We start from the raw sequence: 16,482 nt of genomic DNA, 5'->3' as shown, positions 1-16,482 counted from the left end.
GTGTGAAAAATAAATATCAGAACGTATTTGCTCGTATATTGATACTATTGTATATTTTCGGATAGTTATTCCTAATGCAAACCTGATGCACTTTTTGATTCTGTTGCTTATCGTATTTTGTAAATAAACGTTAAAAAAAAGAAATAATGTTCAGAAAGATGGCATTATGTCAGAGTTTCTAATAATTAAAGTCTTAATTGCATCTATTAGAAGGTAGTAATGTACTTTTCTCAAGTAAACGATACCGCAGTTTTACATTTAAGACCTGCAATATGTTTCAAACAACTTATTTTTCAACTTAATAAATAAAGTCTGTAAGCAAACATATTTTTCATTAACTACAATACAAAATACAGTACATAATAAAAACAATCCAGAGAAATAAAACACAAATGTATTAATAATTGTAAATATCTTTACTACAGGATATTTCAACTGTCAAGCATTTCGGTCGACATTCGAAAGTATCAATTACTTAAATTAATTATCTACAACAGCATAATTTTCTCCCTATAGTAGCTGTCGATATATTTTGTACGAAAGTCCGAACTATTTTTGCAGTACACATTAAATTATAAACATTTTGAGAAATAAAATTAGTTAGTAAGGAATTTCTACAAATATCGTTCACTATTAAAAATTGCAAAAATATATTAAAAACAGCTGTCAATCTCAAACACTAAAATAAAACTATTAAAACTTATATTGAGCTAGCTCTTCAGTTCAGAGCAAATAAATTCGATAGACAACGCATTCGCGCAATTAGCGAAATACAATTTCCCTTCAACATTTTCCTTCTTACAAAAGGCCGAACTTATGCAACGTCTCTTGTCCAATCTGGGTGAAGGTACTTAGTACTGAACCTTCGCATTCTGGGAACAGCTCTTCACAATCAATCCCTACTTCTCTTCCGAGACGTTCAGCCGCGTGGTACTCGTTGTCTGTATGATGAGAGAGTTCGTCTGTTGTTGATGATGGCCTGTGGAGAAGATAGTGTTAGATTTCAAGTGATTAGGGAGAGTAGTACCATTGGCAATAGTTTTATTGCTATTTTCATTCATAACATAACAGTTTAAAATTCTATGAAGGAGCCCTTCTGGTAGCGGATGATTTTTTTCGATTACTCATTTTAATAATATGGCAATATGTATATAATTAAATGATAGAATAGTCAATTGTTTTATTATATAACCTGAGTTTGCTTGGTCGAAACAATTAATGGATGAAGGTCGCAAATCATCATTTCTCAAAACGTGTAGATGGTGTTCGAACAGGAGGAACACCAGGTTTGTATGGGTTGTAAAGTTCAGCAATAAGATCTTTAAATTATCTTTATATCCAAACATTTAAATATGTAGTAGCTGTACATAAATACAACTGATACCATCACTAATAATATAACGAACCTCCCATACTCTTCTAACCGGATTTAATGCCTTAAGAAGCAATTAGAGTGTTTGTCGATATTTTAAGGGGAATTAATTTACGTAACTAGAGGGTATAATCGTAACCTTGGTAGGGATTAATCGTGAAACATTGTTGAACCAATGAAATCATTAAAATAAAGTAGGTGATATTGCTTTTAAAATAATTTTATAAGCAATATCAGTTCATTTAACCTACTTTACTATACTATCTAACCTATAGCAAGCTAGCTAGCATAATAAAAAAAGAGTTGATTTTTTAAAAGTAATAATCCTATTATTGAATCCAGATGTACTAATAAATTTGTTTAGCAGCTTATCGCATTACAACTATAATGATTGGGCTCTAGGATTATTTCACGCTATGTATTTGACAAATAGTAATTAACTTATATTCTAACCATTTAAGAGATTCACAAAATAATAAAAGTTGGAAGTACGGTTCTTTGGTCCCTAAGTATCCTTTTCACCAATATGTATTGTATGCATGGTAATATGCAGAATAGACTAAAGATTGCCAAGACATTCTCTATACTTATACAAACATTTAGAATTCTGAATAACTGTACCTTAAAAATAATATACAGAACACTTTTTGAACAAAAAAAACCCACCTTAATTTAAGCAGTCCCCATTCAAAACACGTCTAATCGAAGTATTTATAGTACATGACCTTACAACATTACCTTTCGAGCAAGCGAAAACCTCCAATAAAACCGCATCAGCATCTCCAAATTACAAACCCTAATCTTAACCCGTCAGGTCCACAAATAAATGATATATCATTCATAAATAAGCTGAACAGAAATCCTTTCAAACCGTTAGTGACTTACGTGAATAGTATATGTCCAATTTCACCAAGCAAGCCGTTTTCATGGGTGAATGGTACCTCCGCTGCCTCGCAGATTGTTCGAAGCAAGCACGGCCGACCTGAATACCCGTACCTGAAGTTTCAATGGGCAACCTTAATAAAATATTATACCTCCAGAGCGATTCTTGTTAACTCTTTATAAAAGCTTCACTTATAGTAAATGATGTTTTGATTTCGCGAATTATTACTAGCGTTGGATTATGTTCTTTATATACTGGTATATTGGCTTACTATTTGTTTTGTTTTTCATGTTTTTAATATAAAAATACATTAATTACTATACAAATAACTTTTGAAAAACTCAAGCAAGTTGAATGAGTGTGAGGTGTCCGAAGACGAGGTCCAGGACAGAGTGAAGTGGAGTAGAAAGATCAGGGAGGCTGACCCCTCTACCTGGGTAATACTTGGTTTCATAGCATAAAGGAGAGAAAAAGAGAGAGATAAGTAAAGGAAGCGAAGGGAGACTTTTGGCCTGCAAAGTTATAATAAATCGATGAATTACTGTTACCTTTCAGACATTCGTTCAATAATCTTGTAAAAGTCCCATCTGTTCATTCTTTGTGGTTCTTCTTCTTCAAGGGCATTTTTATCAATAATCTCTTGTCTCTTAATAGCTTCGTCTAGCGGTAACTCAGTTGTAGATACATCAGCTACTACGCCACCTTCAGCATAAGCCAGAGCCCTTCTTCTACGATTCTCATTAAAAGTCAGATCTACTAAAGTATCGTTGTCTCCTTCCCTCTCATCAATCTCATCATTATCTGTATCTTCTGTTTCATTTAGTTCTCCCGTTTCATTTGAATCTATTTCGTTTGCGTCCTGAGGCGAAGCGTTGTCATCCATGTCTCTTGAGACTGTGTTGGCGAAACCGTAGATTCTACTTGTATATTCAGTGCTGTTTGTAGGTAAATCATATTGGAATTTTATTACAGCTCCTACTGTAACTGATTGCTCTTTTAAATCGACCGGCACGCCGAGACCAACGATGAACTGAAAGGTGGAAAGTTTTAAGTTACTTATAGTTGCTAATTTAAGATAGTAGGTCAAATAGCGGTTGTAGATTAGTCTAGTCTGTGACTTGAGAAACATATTTCCGTGTTAATACTGTTTAAAATACTGTTGGCAATCAAATAACTAATGACTATTACAACTAACATACATTAACACTAACCAATGAATTGATACATTTATGCAACAAAAAAGTTGCAGATTCTTAAAACATTAAAATCTTAAAGTGAAATGTATATTCACTAGGCACTTCATCCATTCACATAACAGTCTTAAAACTTGTTTAATATCGCCAATCATATAAAAGCAGAAATTAATTTATTTGATAAAAGTAGCACTACGGGGACGTTAAAATTCTTCGCAGATATTATTGGTTCATCCAATTAAGTGGAGTGTGCTTCACGAAATAATTGAATTAAATACCAATACAACCAGACTATAAGTTAATAAAACACAACAACACTAATGTATTTAACTGTTAAAAATACATTTAGAAGTAAAAAAAAAAAGCATTCAGCGTCCTGGAGTCTGGAGCTTAATTAAAATTTTAGCCCAAATTTTTGGAACGAAAAAACTCAGCCCTGAACTGCAAATTCCGACGTACACTTTAGAAGAATAGAGACAAAACATGTCCTAGAGAAACAGAAAATAAATTTAAAACAAAAGCTCTCATGGCACGCTTCAAAAGGCAGACAGAAGCTTAATTGCATTTAAATTCACGAACAAAAAAGACACTGCTTCGTTAAGCCCTATCCGTTGTGCAAAGAAAACATCATTTGCTTAAGTTAAATCAGGTACGCTATGTAAATTTGGATGGATTTGGTCTAATAAGATAGGGGGTGAGTACCTGTGCTCGGGCGGGCCCACCGTCGGGGTACACGAGGTAACGTTTCTGCCTGCCCGCGTCCACGCCAAACACCGAGATCAAATTGAACAGAATTAAAGCGAGCAGCATCGTAGTTCGTTTTTACGTCGATTCTGAGCGCACCGGCACCGTCGAAGTGTAAATACTGTATAAGATAAAATGTAGAATGTTTACACAGAGCCTACGGCAGTGTCTGTCTAATGAACCGTTATGTTTTCCCAGTGATTTGGCCTGTACCGAACGGCCCACTTGCTAACGTCGAGCAGAGGTAAAACTTACATGGCTTTGCTTAACAAAACATTACACATAACGATCTTACTGTACAAGTGTGGGTGTATTTTCATACTGAAATGAGGTTGTTGTAACGAGTAATGGTTGGTCCAATCCATACTTCTATATTAGTATAACAATATTTATTTTTGTAAACGTTTATTTTATGTAGCTAGCTGTAGTTACAGAAAGTATAAAGAGAAATTCTAGAAGTAAGTTTATATCATAATTTTCTATTATCAATTTTCAGACGTCATTGTCTGCGTCATGATGTAAGTATGTCATTTAAGGTTAGTAACAAGCAGACGACTACGCCCTACTTAATACTAAGAAATTGTTATAAGCGCCTAATTAACAGATTGTTAATGAAAAACGACCTATTTTAGCATAACATACACAACATGTACAAAAAATGAATTATAATAAAAAAATATATCCCTTTCGAGTCGTCTAGGCCGGGATAACTTAAGGTAGATACTAAAAAATGTGGCGTTAAAAGCAAAATATACTCCTTTCCAGAACGCTTACTACGAATAACAATGAATTCTATACCTAGTAACATAAAAGTAAATCATTAAAACAAACCTGAACTGGAAAGCCCAACAACGAAATTTCCATCCCGACTTTTCACATTAGAATTTCCCTTCATTTTTATAAGTTGCCAGCGCCGTGCATTTCTATAGCAAACATTTGCTTGCACTGTGTACCGGAGCCACCGCATCAAAGTTAAGACCCCTTTACACTGCACCGGCCAATTTATTGAAATGAAGGGTTAAAATGGGATTCTGTGGTTACATACCGTCGATGCAATATGTTGTTGCCTGGGCTCGTTTATATTGCGATAAAAGAGTTGCTGTTTATCGCTTCTTTTTCTCTGACAATGTTTTTTAAAGGCTTTTTATTGCACTGGTTGGTATTAAGTGTATTGATTTTGTATAATGAGACGAGAGCTTGTTAATGAAGTACCTGTAGTTTTTTATTTGAAAACTAATTTTGGGATATTTTAACATTTTAAACTGAAAAAAATAATGATTTTTGATACCAGTCTTTTAATTTATATGTAATCAGCTGTGTAACATTTGGCAGACAATGGCTAGTCTACAACAAAGATGGAATACAAACCTAATGGCAAAGAGACAAGACGTTAAATTTTCATTAATTTAGTTGATAAATAAAAAAGATAGCGCAAACATATCTTGAGATAAAAAGACAAAGATTAAAATGAACATTCCCATAATCCTCAATTCATAAGATTTTGAGTGGAATAATTTCCAAGATTTCCTCAAACATTCTCGAACAGTGTCAACATATTTATTTCCCGCAGCTAATTTCCATTACAAATTATACTACATCTCAGCTCAAATTGACTTTTATGAGTTATGTCGGCAGTAATCTAATTATTCTTAATTTTTTCTCTCGTCTCTCAAATTTGGAGCAGATTGCTTAACAATCTGTTTAATTAGCACATCTTTGGTAATCTAATTATGGCGGAATAAGTGCTTTTTTATTGTTTGATTTCCTTTTTCTTGAAAATTTTAATCCTGACTGCCTCTGTGGTATGCTAATATAGAGTACGCTATTATAGATCTCAAGATATCGTGTTGTAAGTTTTATTCTCAAATCAGGCAAAGTATCTACTCGTATTACCTACTTGCTTTTATTATTTCTGTGATGATGTCTTTAACAGTCGAAGTTTGATTTCATGCCCAGTAATTGACAATATAATCACTCTCAATAACAGAAACCAACTTTATAAACAGCGAAACCTGTTTGTCATCAATGACATACACGTGTATGGATTAATCTATTTATATAAAAATGAATTGTTGTTCGTTAGTCTCGCTAAAACTCGTGAACGGGTGGATCAATTTGGTTAATTTTGGTCTTGAATTATTTGTGGAAGTCCAGAGAAGGTGTAAAAGGTGAATAAATTTGAAAATGCGCGGTACTAAATAAAAACAAGAAAGCATGAGCTGCGCGGGTCAGCTAGTAACAAATAAAAATGGTTTTGTCACACAACTACTACTGTTTACTATTCAAACTCCTTACCTGTATATCAAAGATGTATCTACTAAATAACTATTCTACTGATTTGTACAATAAATAGTAAAAATCTTTGCAAAAGTCACTGTAAAAGACCGACTGGATTATAGACATTCTACCTAGTTCATCGACCCATAACATAACTACTCTTTGAAGATTCCAACAATCTGTGGTAACTTATATGAGCTGTATCGTGAAACGAATAGCGATAACTTTATGAGAAGATAAAACCTGAGCGAGCGTGCGATTTTACAATTAAAAGTTAGCATGAATAATTTCAGTTTATTGCAATTAATAAGGCGCTGGATGATTTCCTTCGCGTTATTTTGTAGTAGTGGTACTTAATATGTTATTTATTTGTCTGTTGTTAAAATAAAATGTATATTTAGTATTATTTCGTGGGGACTTTTACAAACATACAAACAACCAGACCCGAAACAATTATTTTGTAGATCACACAAATAATTGTAGGATTTGGGAATCGAACACCGTAGAGCGGCGTGGCAACCTAAACCACTGCGCCACGGAGGACTGTATGAGTGCTTTTTTTTTGTTTAAGAGCGCCAATTGCAGAACATTCTGGATTGAGTTGATTAAATATTTTTGTGTTTAATACTCTTTTGTGTTTAATAATTTATTGATCACCAATATGCTTTGACAAACCCCCGGTTTCTGAGTAACATTTAGCGGTAGTTTATCTATTCAAAGTGTTCAAACTCATACAAAAATAAAAACGCTATTGGATAGATAAACTACCGCTAAATGTACCCAGAAACCGGGCATAATAGAAATGGAGCGGCAATTTATTGAAAGCTAAAATCCTATTGAACGAAATCGCAGGCGGTCACTAGTGTAATAAAGAAATACATCCGGTTTCTAAATCATTTACAGCTAACTTCTGTACATTACGTCAATATCACCAATTGCTCGAATAAACAGCCGCCTTAGCACGGCCACGCTAATTTGACAGTTCCAAAATGTACTATGTCGTGCTTTCTTGTTAACCGTCTCTTTTAAAGCGTTGTGTTATTGGATAATGACTAAATGCGATATAATTTTGACAATGCTAAAGATATGAGTATTGTGATAGCAACATTACAGATTTGACAATAGATTTTGGTTACTGAAGATATGACAAGGAAGGTCTTCTATGGTTATTTAGTTGAAAACACAACGTTTTACTTATATAATTTAATTGAATCTTTGTCTGTTTCCTTTTATATCAAAACAGAGATAAATTATTCTAGAAGCGTAACACTTTCTATTAAGGTGCCTAAAATATAGTAGCTTTCAAAATATGTATATTCTATGGCAAAGTGATAACACCCTAAACTATTATTAAAAATACATATTTGTCATTTTCAAATATCAAATACTGGATTCGCTACCTCTATCTCTACAGCTTATAACGTACGAGTATAAACATGTCACATGTGACAAACGCTTTGAAAACGCAAGCACCATTACACAGCACATTTTTACTATGAGTCTTGTCGCCCGTGACAAGACACTCATATCGCCATGCTAACTCTTTTAGTAGTTGGTTTAGCAATGCCACGTTTGTCCCGGACTAATTTCTTTAGCTCATAGTATTACTGACGAACAATTTAGTTTCATAACAGAATGCTCATCGGCTTCTATGTTTTTGTGTAAGTGTTTCTGTTTTTTGTTTCGTGTTTTGTGGTTGTGATAATCAAGTGGTATTTGAAGCGGGTGTTTTAAATGTACATGCGTTTATTTATGCTCGATCAATGTGAGGGTTTTTTTTTAATTGAAAACATTTGTAGTAATGTGATTTTTAATAGCTTTATAGGCTGTTTGGAAAGCCGTAGGTGGATTTGGATTTTGAGGATGCAAATATAGTGATATTATTATAAAGTGTTAAATTCTTATGACATGTGTTCTAACTATGATAGGTTTACAGTTAAAATTTATCAATAACATACATGCATAGCTTTTTTTCCCGTAATACTTGATTTATGTATGTCTATGTATGTATGTATGTATTTATCAACAACAAAAGTTTGACTTTATAGCCAAAATAAACGATTTTTCTTGTATTCAGTTTTAGTTTCAATACTTGCTAATCGTAAAAATAACCTATAGAGCTTTATGTGTATTTAAAACAAAAATGTAAACAGTATGTTTTTTTATGTTTTCAGCTTCATATTAGTGTTAGGTGTAATCGGAGAGGAATCATCAAGAAAGGAGCGAAAAAGAAGATATTTATTATTCACAGAAAATACACAGTTTGGTGTAAGTTTTTAACCGTTATTTCAATATTTTTGTTTCTATTATACAATACTAGTTGACTGGCGCGGCTTCGTTCGCGTATAACTTAAAAAAATGCAAATTTTTTGGGATTGTTGGGTTCCGACAGTTCCGAAATGTACAGTTTTCGAAAAGGTCAAAGCTTTTAACGCGATTCTTAAACAAAATTTATAATTTTGTGATTTACATCATATAACCAGTTCATGTATTAATCGAGACACAATCTAAAGATTTTAGTGCTAAAGTTATCTTTCAAATGGAACAACAAGATGTATATAACATACGTAATGTTTATTTTCAGGTGATAGCAACAGTGTCAATACCTGTGGAGTCCAGCAAGTACCTCAGTGTGGCGTGGTTCTACGAGGCACAGTACTACAATGTGGCCAACGCGACCTGGTTCGAGCCGCTACTCGGAGATATTGTACCTGTACGTATCTTTTAATCTATACTAATATCTATACTAATATTATAAAGCTGAAGAGTTTGTTTGTTTGTTTGTTTGAACGCGCTAATCTCAGGAACTACTGGTCCGATTTAAAAATTCTTTCTGTGTTAGATAGTCCATTTATCGAGGAAGGCTATAGGCTATATATCATCACGCTACGACCAATAGGAGCAGAGTAGCAATAAAAAATGCAACAAAAACGGGGAAAATCTTGCCCCATTCTCTCTTATGTGACGCAAGAGAAGTTGCGCGGGTCAGCTAGTTCAGGTTTAAAAGCCGAAAGCGTACTCTCCCTTAATACTTCTTTCTTTTTCTTCTACCATAATTTATACCCATGGCAAGTATTTTTAAGTATAGTTTCTTATAGTTTCTTAACATAAATAATCAAACTATAAAGCGAATCAAAACTTGTATCCAACTGCATCCGATGAGACTGGAAGCCGACTCCAACATAGTGGGAAGAAAGACTAGGCTGATGATGAAAAACCATTACTACAAGTTTAAGGTTACAGAAGGTCATAATATGTAATTAGTGGCAATATGACATAAAGGAGTTTAAATAATGATACTCTTCTAATTTCGTTTGGTTTTTTCTATGGTCATTTCTAACATGTTTCTTTCTTGTTTCAGCCAATTTCAGGTAGAGAAGACCGCAGTATCGAGGAGAATAAAGATGTTGTAACTCGCAAGAGTATATACCTGTTCATCGAGACTATGTTACAAAGGTAACTAATTAAATTAAATAATTTAAACCCGAATTATCCACTTCTGAAAAAGTATCGGTTAGCTTTAGTACTGATAACTAGTGTACGTCAAATTAATGGTCACTATACAGTACATTGCTGGTTTGTTGTAACGAGTTTATCAATGTAATCTAAGGGAGAAAACAATGTACAGCATAGTGTCTTTCAAACAGTTGTCAACTGCGATACGTGATAGCCCCCCAGGCTGAATTTTGACAGTATTTTGCATACTTTTTTTCTGTCACTTTCCCTGTTTTGCTGCCTGTTTGAACTTTATCCTGAGACGGCACTAGGCGGCAAAGTAATTGTTTATTATTTACTTCCAGTTCGAAAGATATATACAATAAAAAGAACTGACAGGAAACCTAGGCCATACTTTTTGAATAGGATGACTTGCACAGTGAAATATCGACGTAGATATTTATAACGTAGTTAGCTAAATTGGTATAAAACGTAATTTAATTTGCACAAATTATCAGAGTCGCTGCCCTATGCATTGACGTCATACCAAAAAATGTGTAAAATTCATTTACACGATTTTTCAAGACTTTTTTGTAAAATCAAGTTTTTTTTAACATGATTATTAACTGTACCAAAACAATAACAAGATGTAAGCATCAGAGCCCCTGGACCAAGTACGATATTTTATGTTTAGATGCTATCAAGGTTCAATACCTTCTTGGTACTATTTGGTAAACCAAATTGTCTAGTGCCTCGACGAGCAGTGAAAAAACATTAAAAGAAACAAGAAGTATAGAATGGAACAAGGAAAGTTTGTTTGATCGTACCAAGTAGCGTTCTATGGTCCCTTCCTACCCCTATAGGAAGAAGACATGATATAATGTATGCATGATTTTGTATATAATGTTACAGACATGGATTGCCAGGCCGAGCTTGCATCTTGAGAGCGATTTGTGAAAACGCCGAAACTCATTTCTTACACAACGGACTGGTTGGCGACTTGCTTTATTTCATACTCACGTGAGTACAATATTGAATAACTCGTCATCAGCCTAGCTTTTCTTCCAACTATGTTGGAGTCGGCTTCCAGTCTTACCGAATGCAGCTGGATACCAGGAAACATGGAGCGACTGCCTATCTTACCTCCACAAACTAGTTACCCAGGTAATATAACGATACCCTTAGGTAAGACTGGTTGTCAGACTTTCAAGCTTCTGACTACTAGAGCTACCGTGGGCACCACGGTATTATGATTGTGCGCGAGAGACGTGGGTTCAAATCCCACGCTAAAAGGTCATCGAGAAATATGACTAGTTCTTAGGCCAGTAGTTATTTGCCTTTAAAATAAGTTTCTCGAGAAACTGTAACGCCTAAAGTTATCTCTATAAATAATTGTAAAATAAACAATAAGTATTATTAGTCACTATATTATTACGATTGTTATACCCGAAAGTGCAGAGGCATGTGTATGAATGTACACCCAATTTTCACTAATGTTAGTCCCATGTAATAGGGGGTGAAACTATTGCCATTTAACGGGCACGTTATCAACCTCAAGGCTACTATTGATATATAAAAAAGATTCTAATATAAAAAAGAAAAGAACGACCTATTTGCACTACCTGAGAATCAAACCCTAGACCTCATGATTAACTGTCAGATACTCTACTGACAACTGGCCACTGAAACAAAGGCATTTTATGTTCAAGTGGTAATGAAAAAAAATGTTCATGATTTTCAGGCCATCGACCTCTTCATCAGAAGATGACTTGGAGGACAGTTTCTACGAGGCGGAGTACTACGGACTGAAGAACCAATGTGTGTGCTACTATGAAGACTGCCCTACTAATCCCTTGGAATTTATTACTTTATATGCTAATGAATAAAACGTATTTACTTTCTTAATGACAATGATTTCAGATAAAAATAGAAATGTTTGTTTGTCTTTCAGATGAAATAGGTTTTTAAAGCCCTGGTTTCTTCACTTTTTACCTGGTGGGCTATCATGTATCTCGGTTGACAACTATTTGAAAGCTACTATATACTGTACATTGTGTTTTCCCTTAGATTACCTATAGTAAAAAACATGCCACATCAAAGCAGCAATGTACAAAGTGACTATCATCAATACGATGTACACTAGTTGTCAAATAATATATGTTATACGCATACTATTATAGCCTATCGGGTGGAATTTTGACAGTGGTTTTGTAACAGTGCTCTCAGTTTATTTCCCACCTGCACTGGCTCCTAGACTCGTATTTTGTCATAGATATTGCCGAAACATAAGTGGTAGTTTAGTTACGAAGCATATAAGTTGGCAAGTTAACCCGGGTTACTTGTGCCACGCTGTGGTCTCATGTCACCGTAATCATGTCAAATAATAAAAAAAATACTCGTCTTTTTTAAACATATAGCACTGACTATATTAATCAGCAACAGAAATGTTGACGCCTTTGGAGACAATAGCGGAACTAAATTACTCACAAATTTTGTTCATCTATTATTATTTTATGTGACTTATAACTATACAAAAGTCCTCTAGATACATAACAATGGTGAACAGTAGTTTTAATTATTATACGTATAGGAACTCGAAACTTCAATGCGGGCAATAAATCACATCAATATTTTGCAACAGAATCGGATAACCATATTTTAATAACAATGCCGCTTTAATATCGACACTACATAAAAATATATCTATGCAATAAAATACCAATTTATCACTAAATATTCAATATCGGTCACAATACGTTTTGAATCAAAACATCGTTATTCGGTTTTTATAATTTTGTCGTATGGCTTTGGTTAACAAATTGTGTAAGTTGTTCAAGCCACTTGGTACGCTTAACTTTGACCTTAGTAGAAAGCAACCGGGACCGACTTTTTACGTGCCCCAGCACTGGAGAAGCTCAGTTCAAATACTTCTACACGGTCACCTATCTATAAAATGACCGCGCCGAGGGTTGCTTAACCTACCGATTGTTTACCGACCGGTGAGCGCAACTGGCGCCTTCGGTATATTGTCATCGCATATGTAATCTGTGACCAACAAAATTTCCAATTTGGTCACACTGACAAACAAAAATACTAACAAACTCACAACCCAATGACAAAAACTAGTCAAACAAACGCGAACTTTTAGTTTGGAACTGCAAATTTTGTTTAATTGGGGATAGAAATATGGAACGCAATCCTGTAACTAAATTTGTTTGATTGCAGTTGTTACTAAAAAAATAAAGAATTTAAAGGACGTTTTTTCCGACGTAATAAGTTTTCCGAATAACTTTTGGTAAAGCATACGAAAATAATTATGTTGTAGATATAGTTAAAGGAGAGGATCATAGTAAAAATAAAACAATATTTTAGATTAACCTCTATTATGAAAATAGATATCAAAATTTGTATAGAGCCTTTGCATCACATGCGTAGACAGTAAACGTATGTCTCATTATTATATAATAAAGAGGCTTGAAGGTAAACACCATAATTCGATTTATCCTTGAAACAAAAATGTCAAAATAACAAGCAATTATTCGTAGGGGACGACAACTCGATTCTCTACATAAAAATAGGAATGGAAATAAGGAAAATCTTAGATAAGTATTGACGTCACGAGTGCTTTTGACGTTTGAAGGAAAACTCTACTCTATTATGTAAATTCTATAGATATTTTCAGTTTGCGAACCGTTCACACTGAACATCGTGAGCAAACAAATCCCTGGCAGATCTGGGAATTAGATCGCATGAGCGAAGGTATGTACCCGTAGCGGCCGATGAATGCCTCGCCGAGCGTTTCAGTTGCGAACATTGACGTTGCATTGAAGTACATGAACGACTTCTGCTTCTGCTAGGCACTAGTCTACTGTCTGAATGTGATATGCTGTTGATGCGCTCAGATTGGCAGCTGTATTGGATTGCTTAAAACCTGCACCGCTCGTGTAACTTGAAGAGTAATTTTCTACAATCGGTGCGATTGTAAATGTTGTATAAAAAGACTGTTCAGCGCCCCTAGCGTCTGTTGTATAAAACATAATTTCAAAGTAATTTGAAATGTCAAACGCTGACTGTAGAAAATCTCACAACTGAGATGAATTTTAGATAGTAAGTATCCAATTCTAAAGTTTAATTGTTACGATTAATACCAAAAAATCTATACTAATATTATAAAGCTGAAGAGTTTGTTTGTTTGATTGTTTGTTTGTTTGTTTGTTTGTTTGTTTGAACGCGCTAATCTCAGGAACTACTGGTCCGATTTGAAAAATTCTTTCAGTGTTAGATAGCCTATTTATCGAGGAAGGCTATAAGATCACGCTACCGTCATTAGGAGCGGAGCAGCAACGAAAAATGTTACGAAAATGGGGAAAATTTTGACCCATTCTCTTCAGTGACGCAAGCGAAGTTGCGCGGGTCAGCTAGTATTAGATAAGCACAATTCAATTTTAAAACAGATTATGCTGCTTCAAAAAGGAACTTATAAAACTAGTTATACCCAGAACAGAATGCAACCACTCGTACCACCAAACAAAAAAGTGGCACAGCTCAAATTCCTTCACTTGAAATCAACTTTAAGATACATAGCAGTACTGCGTACATGACTAATGTGTCTATTACGGCTAAAGTCGTGTAAACACCCCTCAATAATGTCTGCTGAGAAGCTTTTGTCACGTAAATTCCACGATTACATCTGTCAAGGCGACACAAAGCCAATTTGTGAGGCACAAGATAAATTTTAGTCTCCCCGGTAAGGAATGTTTGGACCTTTCTGTTTACACTTTGTGGTGTTTGAACGGACATCCATCATTTTCAAAGCTGTAGGTGCTATAGACATAAAATTTCTACTATCAAGGATACGAGGATTTGTCTATTGCAATCATGTAAGCTTATGTTCTGGGGATGGAAGTACGTTTGTTACTCTCTCATGGAAAAACTGCAATATGGATTTACATGAAGTTGGTTATAATAATATCTTCGATTTATACATTTTTCTGTCCCAAGGATTTTCCACGCAAACAAAGACGCAGGCAGAAAAATAGCCCTAACCATTTTTGAACACATTGTGCGGGTGTTTGAAGTAGCAGATTATATTAGGTAGGAGACGAATCCAGAACAAGGCGTTGATAGGACAGTTGGGTACTTATTTCTGATTTTATCAATGTATCATGAAATTCTTACAATCGAAAGTTTATTCTTTTTTTGTGATCTTAATACACACCGTAAAAAAGAAATTTGGTACACGATAATCGAATAATCATATCTCAAAGAATCCATACCAATATCATAATTGCAAAAGTATGTTTGTCTGTTATGCTTTCACGGTTATACCACTAAACCAATTTTGAAAAATACTTGCATGGACAAAAAATCCGGAATAAGTTTTTTTGTTTCGATAACCCACCAAGGGCTCTAGAAATGAAAATGAGAAAACGAACAGACCAGTGTGTGTCTGCTTACAAAAATAATAAATAAATTTAACCCATTGATATCACACTGCTGGGCAAGTGTCTCCTCCCAAATGAGGGGGAGGGGTTAGGCCCTGAGTCCACCACTCTGGCCAAGTGCAAGTTGGGGACTTTGCATGCCCTCAATGTATTAAACAAATTTTAGGCATGCAAGATTTCCTCACGATGTTTTCCTTCACTGGATAATTATTTCTAATACACACATAACTTCAAAAAGTCATTGGTGTGTTGCCTCGGGTTCGAACCTGCGACCACTTGCGTGGGAGGTGTCATGTTATATCACTCGGCTATCACTGCTTGTATAAAAATACTATTTTAGAAAATGCGAATTCGCTGATAACTAAGTTGCTATGCCATCATATTTGTTTAAGTTACATTCTAGGTCACTTTCTTTGTATTCTGGGCCATTTAGAACTTAATTATGATGTTTCTATTTCAATCAACACATTGTCACGTAACGGGACTGTACATACGAAACGCACGATGGTTGAGTGCAATTTACTTTGTGAAACTTATGAGAAATATGTTTCATCGACATTTTGGATGGAATCTTTAGACCGACGACGAGTCTTTCACATCTCTTGAGTGTTACTCAATGTGTCTTTAAATGAAGCAATACATTTTCTAAGCACAATACCGAAATATCTTTTCATGTTTTTTAGGCTTCCCACTTACTGGTTTCCTTAAGTTTTATAATGTTTGAGTAATATAATTGTTTAAACTAAATATTAAAGATGAAACTTTTACACACTGAACGAGGACACAAAGATCACGTCATATCTACGATGTTCTTCAGCAAACATTGGTACTTGGTACCTACTCGTACCCAGTCGTTATAGTGCATACATGCATTGAAAGCTGCAGTCATGTATGCCAAGATGTGTAAAAACGAATGTTGTTAAAGAAGTTCATAGAAATCGTAGCAAGTGCCGACAAAAAGAAGGCGTGTTTCCAACTTTCTCCAGTTACTAAATCCTTTCACCGTCGGACCTTAGCTGGCAACTTAAGGTTTACGACCTATAAAAAATTGCTTACTGCTCAGTTCCAATAACATCCGTCGCACTATAGTTTAGCGTACGCATGATAATTTTTACACTAAAAAGTACTATGTTA

The 16,482-nt window shown here is 34.6% G+C and overlaps 2 protein-coding genes across 2 annotated transcripts; one reads left to right on the top strand and one right to left on the bottom strand.

Annotated features, from left to right (window-relative positions):
• Positions 1 to 537: 537 nt before the first annotated feature.
• Positions 538 to 4,301, bottom strand: LOC142978842 (uncharacterized). Its single transcript, XM_076123434.1, has 4 exons — positions 4,151 to 4,301; positions 2,804 to 3,285; positions 2,258 to 2,368; positions 538 to 979 (listed from the first exon to the last, which is right to left on the bottom strand). Exons 1-4 carry the CDS (start codon positions 4,256 to 4,258, stop codon positions 799 to 801), a joined length of 882 nt encoding a protein of 293 aa, XP_075979549.1. The 5' UTR covers positions 4,259 to 4,301; the 3' UTR covers positions 538 to 798.
• Positions 4,302 to 8,008: 3,707 nt separating this feature from the next.
• On the top strand, positions 8,009 to 11,809 carry LOC142978944 (uncharacterized). The gene is made up of 6 exons (XM_076123592.1): positions 8,009 to 8,130; positions 8,644 to 8,737; positions 9,054 to 9,182; positions 9,831 to 9,925; positions 10,817 to 10,924; positions 11,646 to 11,809. Exons 1-6 carry the CDS (start codon positions 8,105 to 8,107, stop codon positions 11,788 to 11,790), a joined length of 597 nt encoding a protein of 198 aa, XP_075979707.1. The 5' UTR covers positions 8,009 to 8,104; the 3' UTR covers positions 11,791 to 11,809.
• The last annotated feature ends 4,673 nt before the right edge of the window (positions 11,810 to 16,482 follow it).

Source organism: Anticarsia gemmatalis, chromosome 15 (genome assembly GCF_050436995.1).
Source record: "Anticarsia gemmatalis isolate Benzon Research Colony breed Stoneville strain chromosome 15, ilAntGemm2 primary, whole genome shotgun sequence".
Classification (NCBI taxonomy): domain Eukaryota; kingdom Metazoa; phylum Arthropoda; class Insecta; order Lepidoptera; family Erebidae; genus Anticarsia; species Anticarsia gemmatalis.
This window is presented reverse-complemented; position numbering and strand designations above follow the sequence as displayed.

What these genes read in the sequence shown, in the direction of transcription:
- LOC142978944 (XM_076123592.1), top strand. Translation starts at nt 8,105, where the DNA reads ATGCTCATCGGCTTCTATGTTTTTGT. An exon ending in CAGAAAATACACAGTTTGGT is followed by an intron (nt 8,738 to 9,053) that starts GTAAGTTTTTAA and finishes GTTTATTTTCAG; the next exon opens with GTGATAGCAACAGTGTCAAT. An exon ending in TACTCGGAGATATTGTACCT is followed by an intron (nt 9,183 to 9,830) that starts GTACGTATCTTT and finishes TTCTTGTTTCAG; the next exon opens with CCAATTTCAGGTAGAGAAGA.
- LOC142978842 (XM_076123434.1), bottom strand. Translation starts at nt 4,258, where the DNA reads ATGCTGCTCGCTTTAATTCTGTTCAATTTGATCTCGGTGTTTGGCGTG. An exon ending in GTGGGCCCGCCCGAGCACAG is followed by an intron (nt 3,286 to 4,150) that starts GTACTCACCCCC and finishes TCCACCTTTCAG; the next exon opens with TTCATCGTTGGTCTCGGCGT. An exon ending in ATTGAACGAATGTCTGAAAG is followed by an intron (nt 2,369 to 2,803) that starts GTAACAGTAATT and finishes TTGAAACTTCAG; the next exon opens with GTACGGGTATTCAGGTCGGC.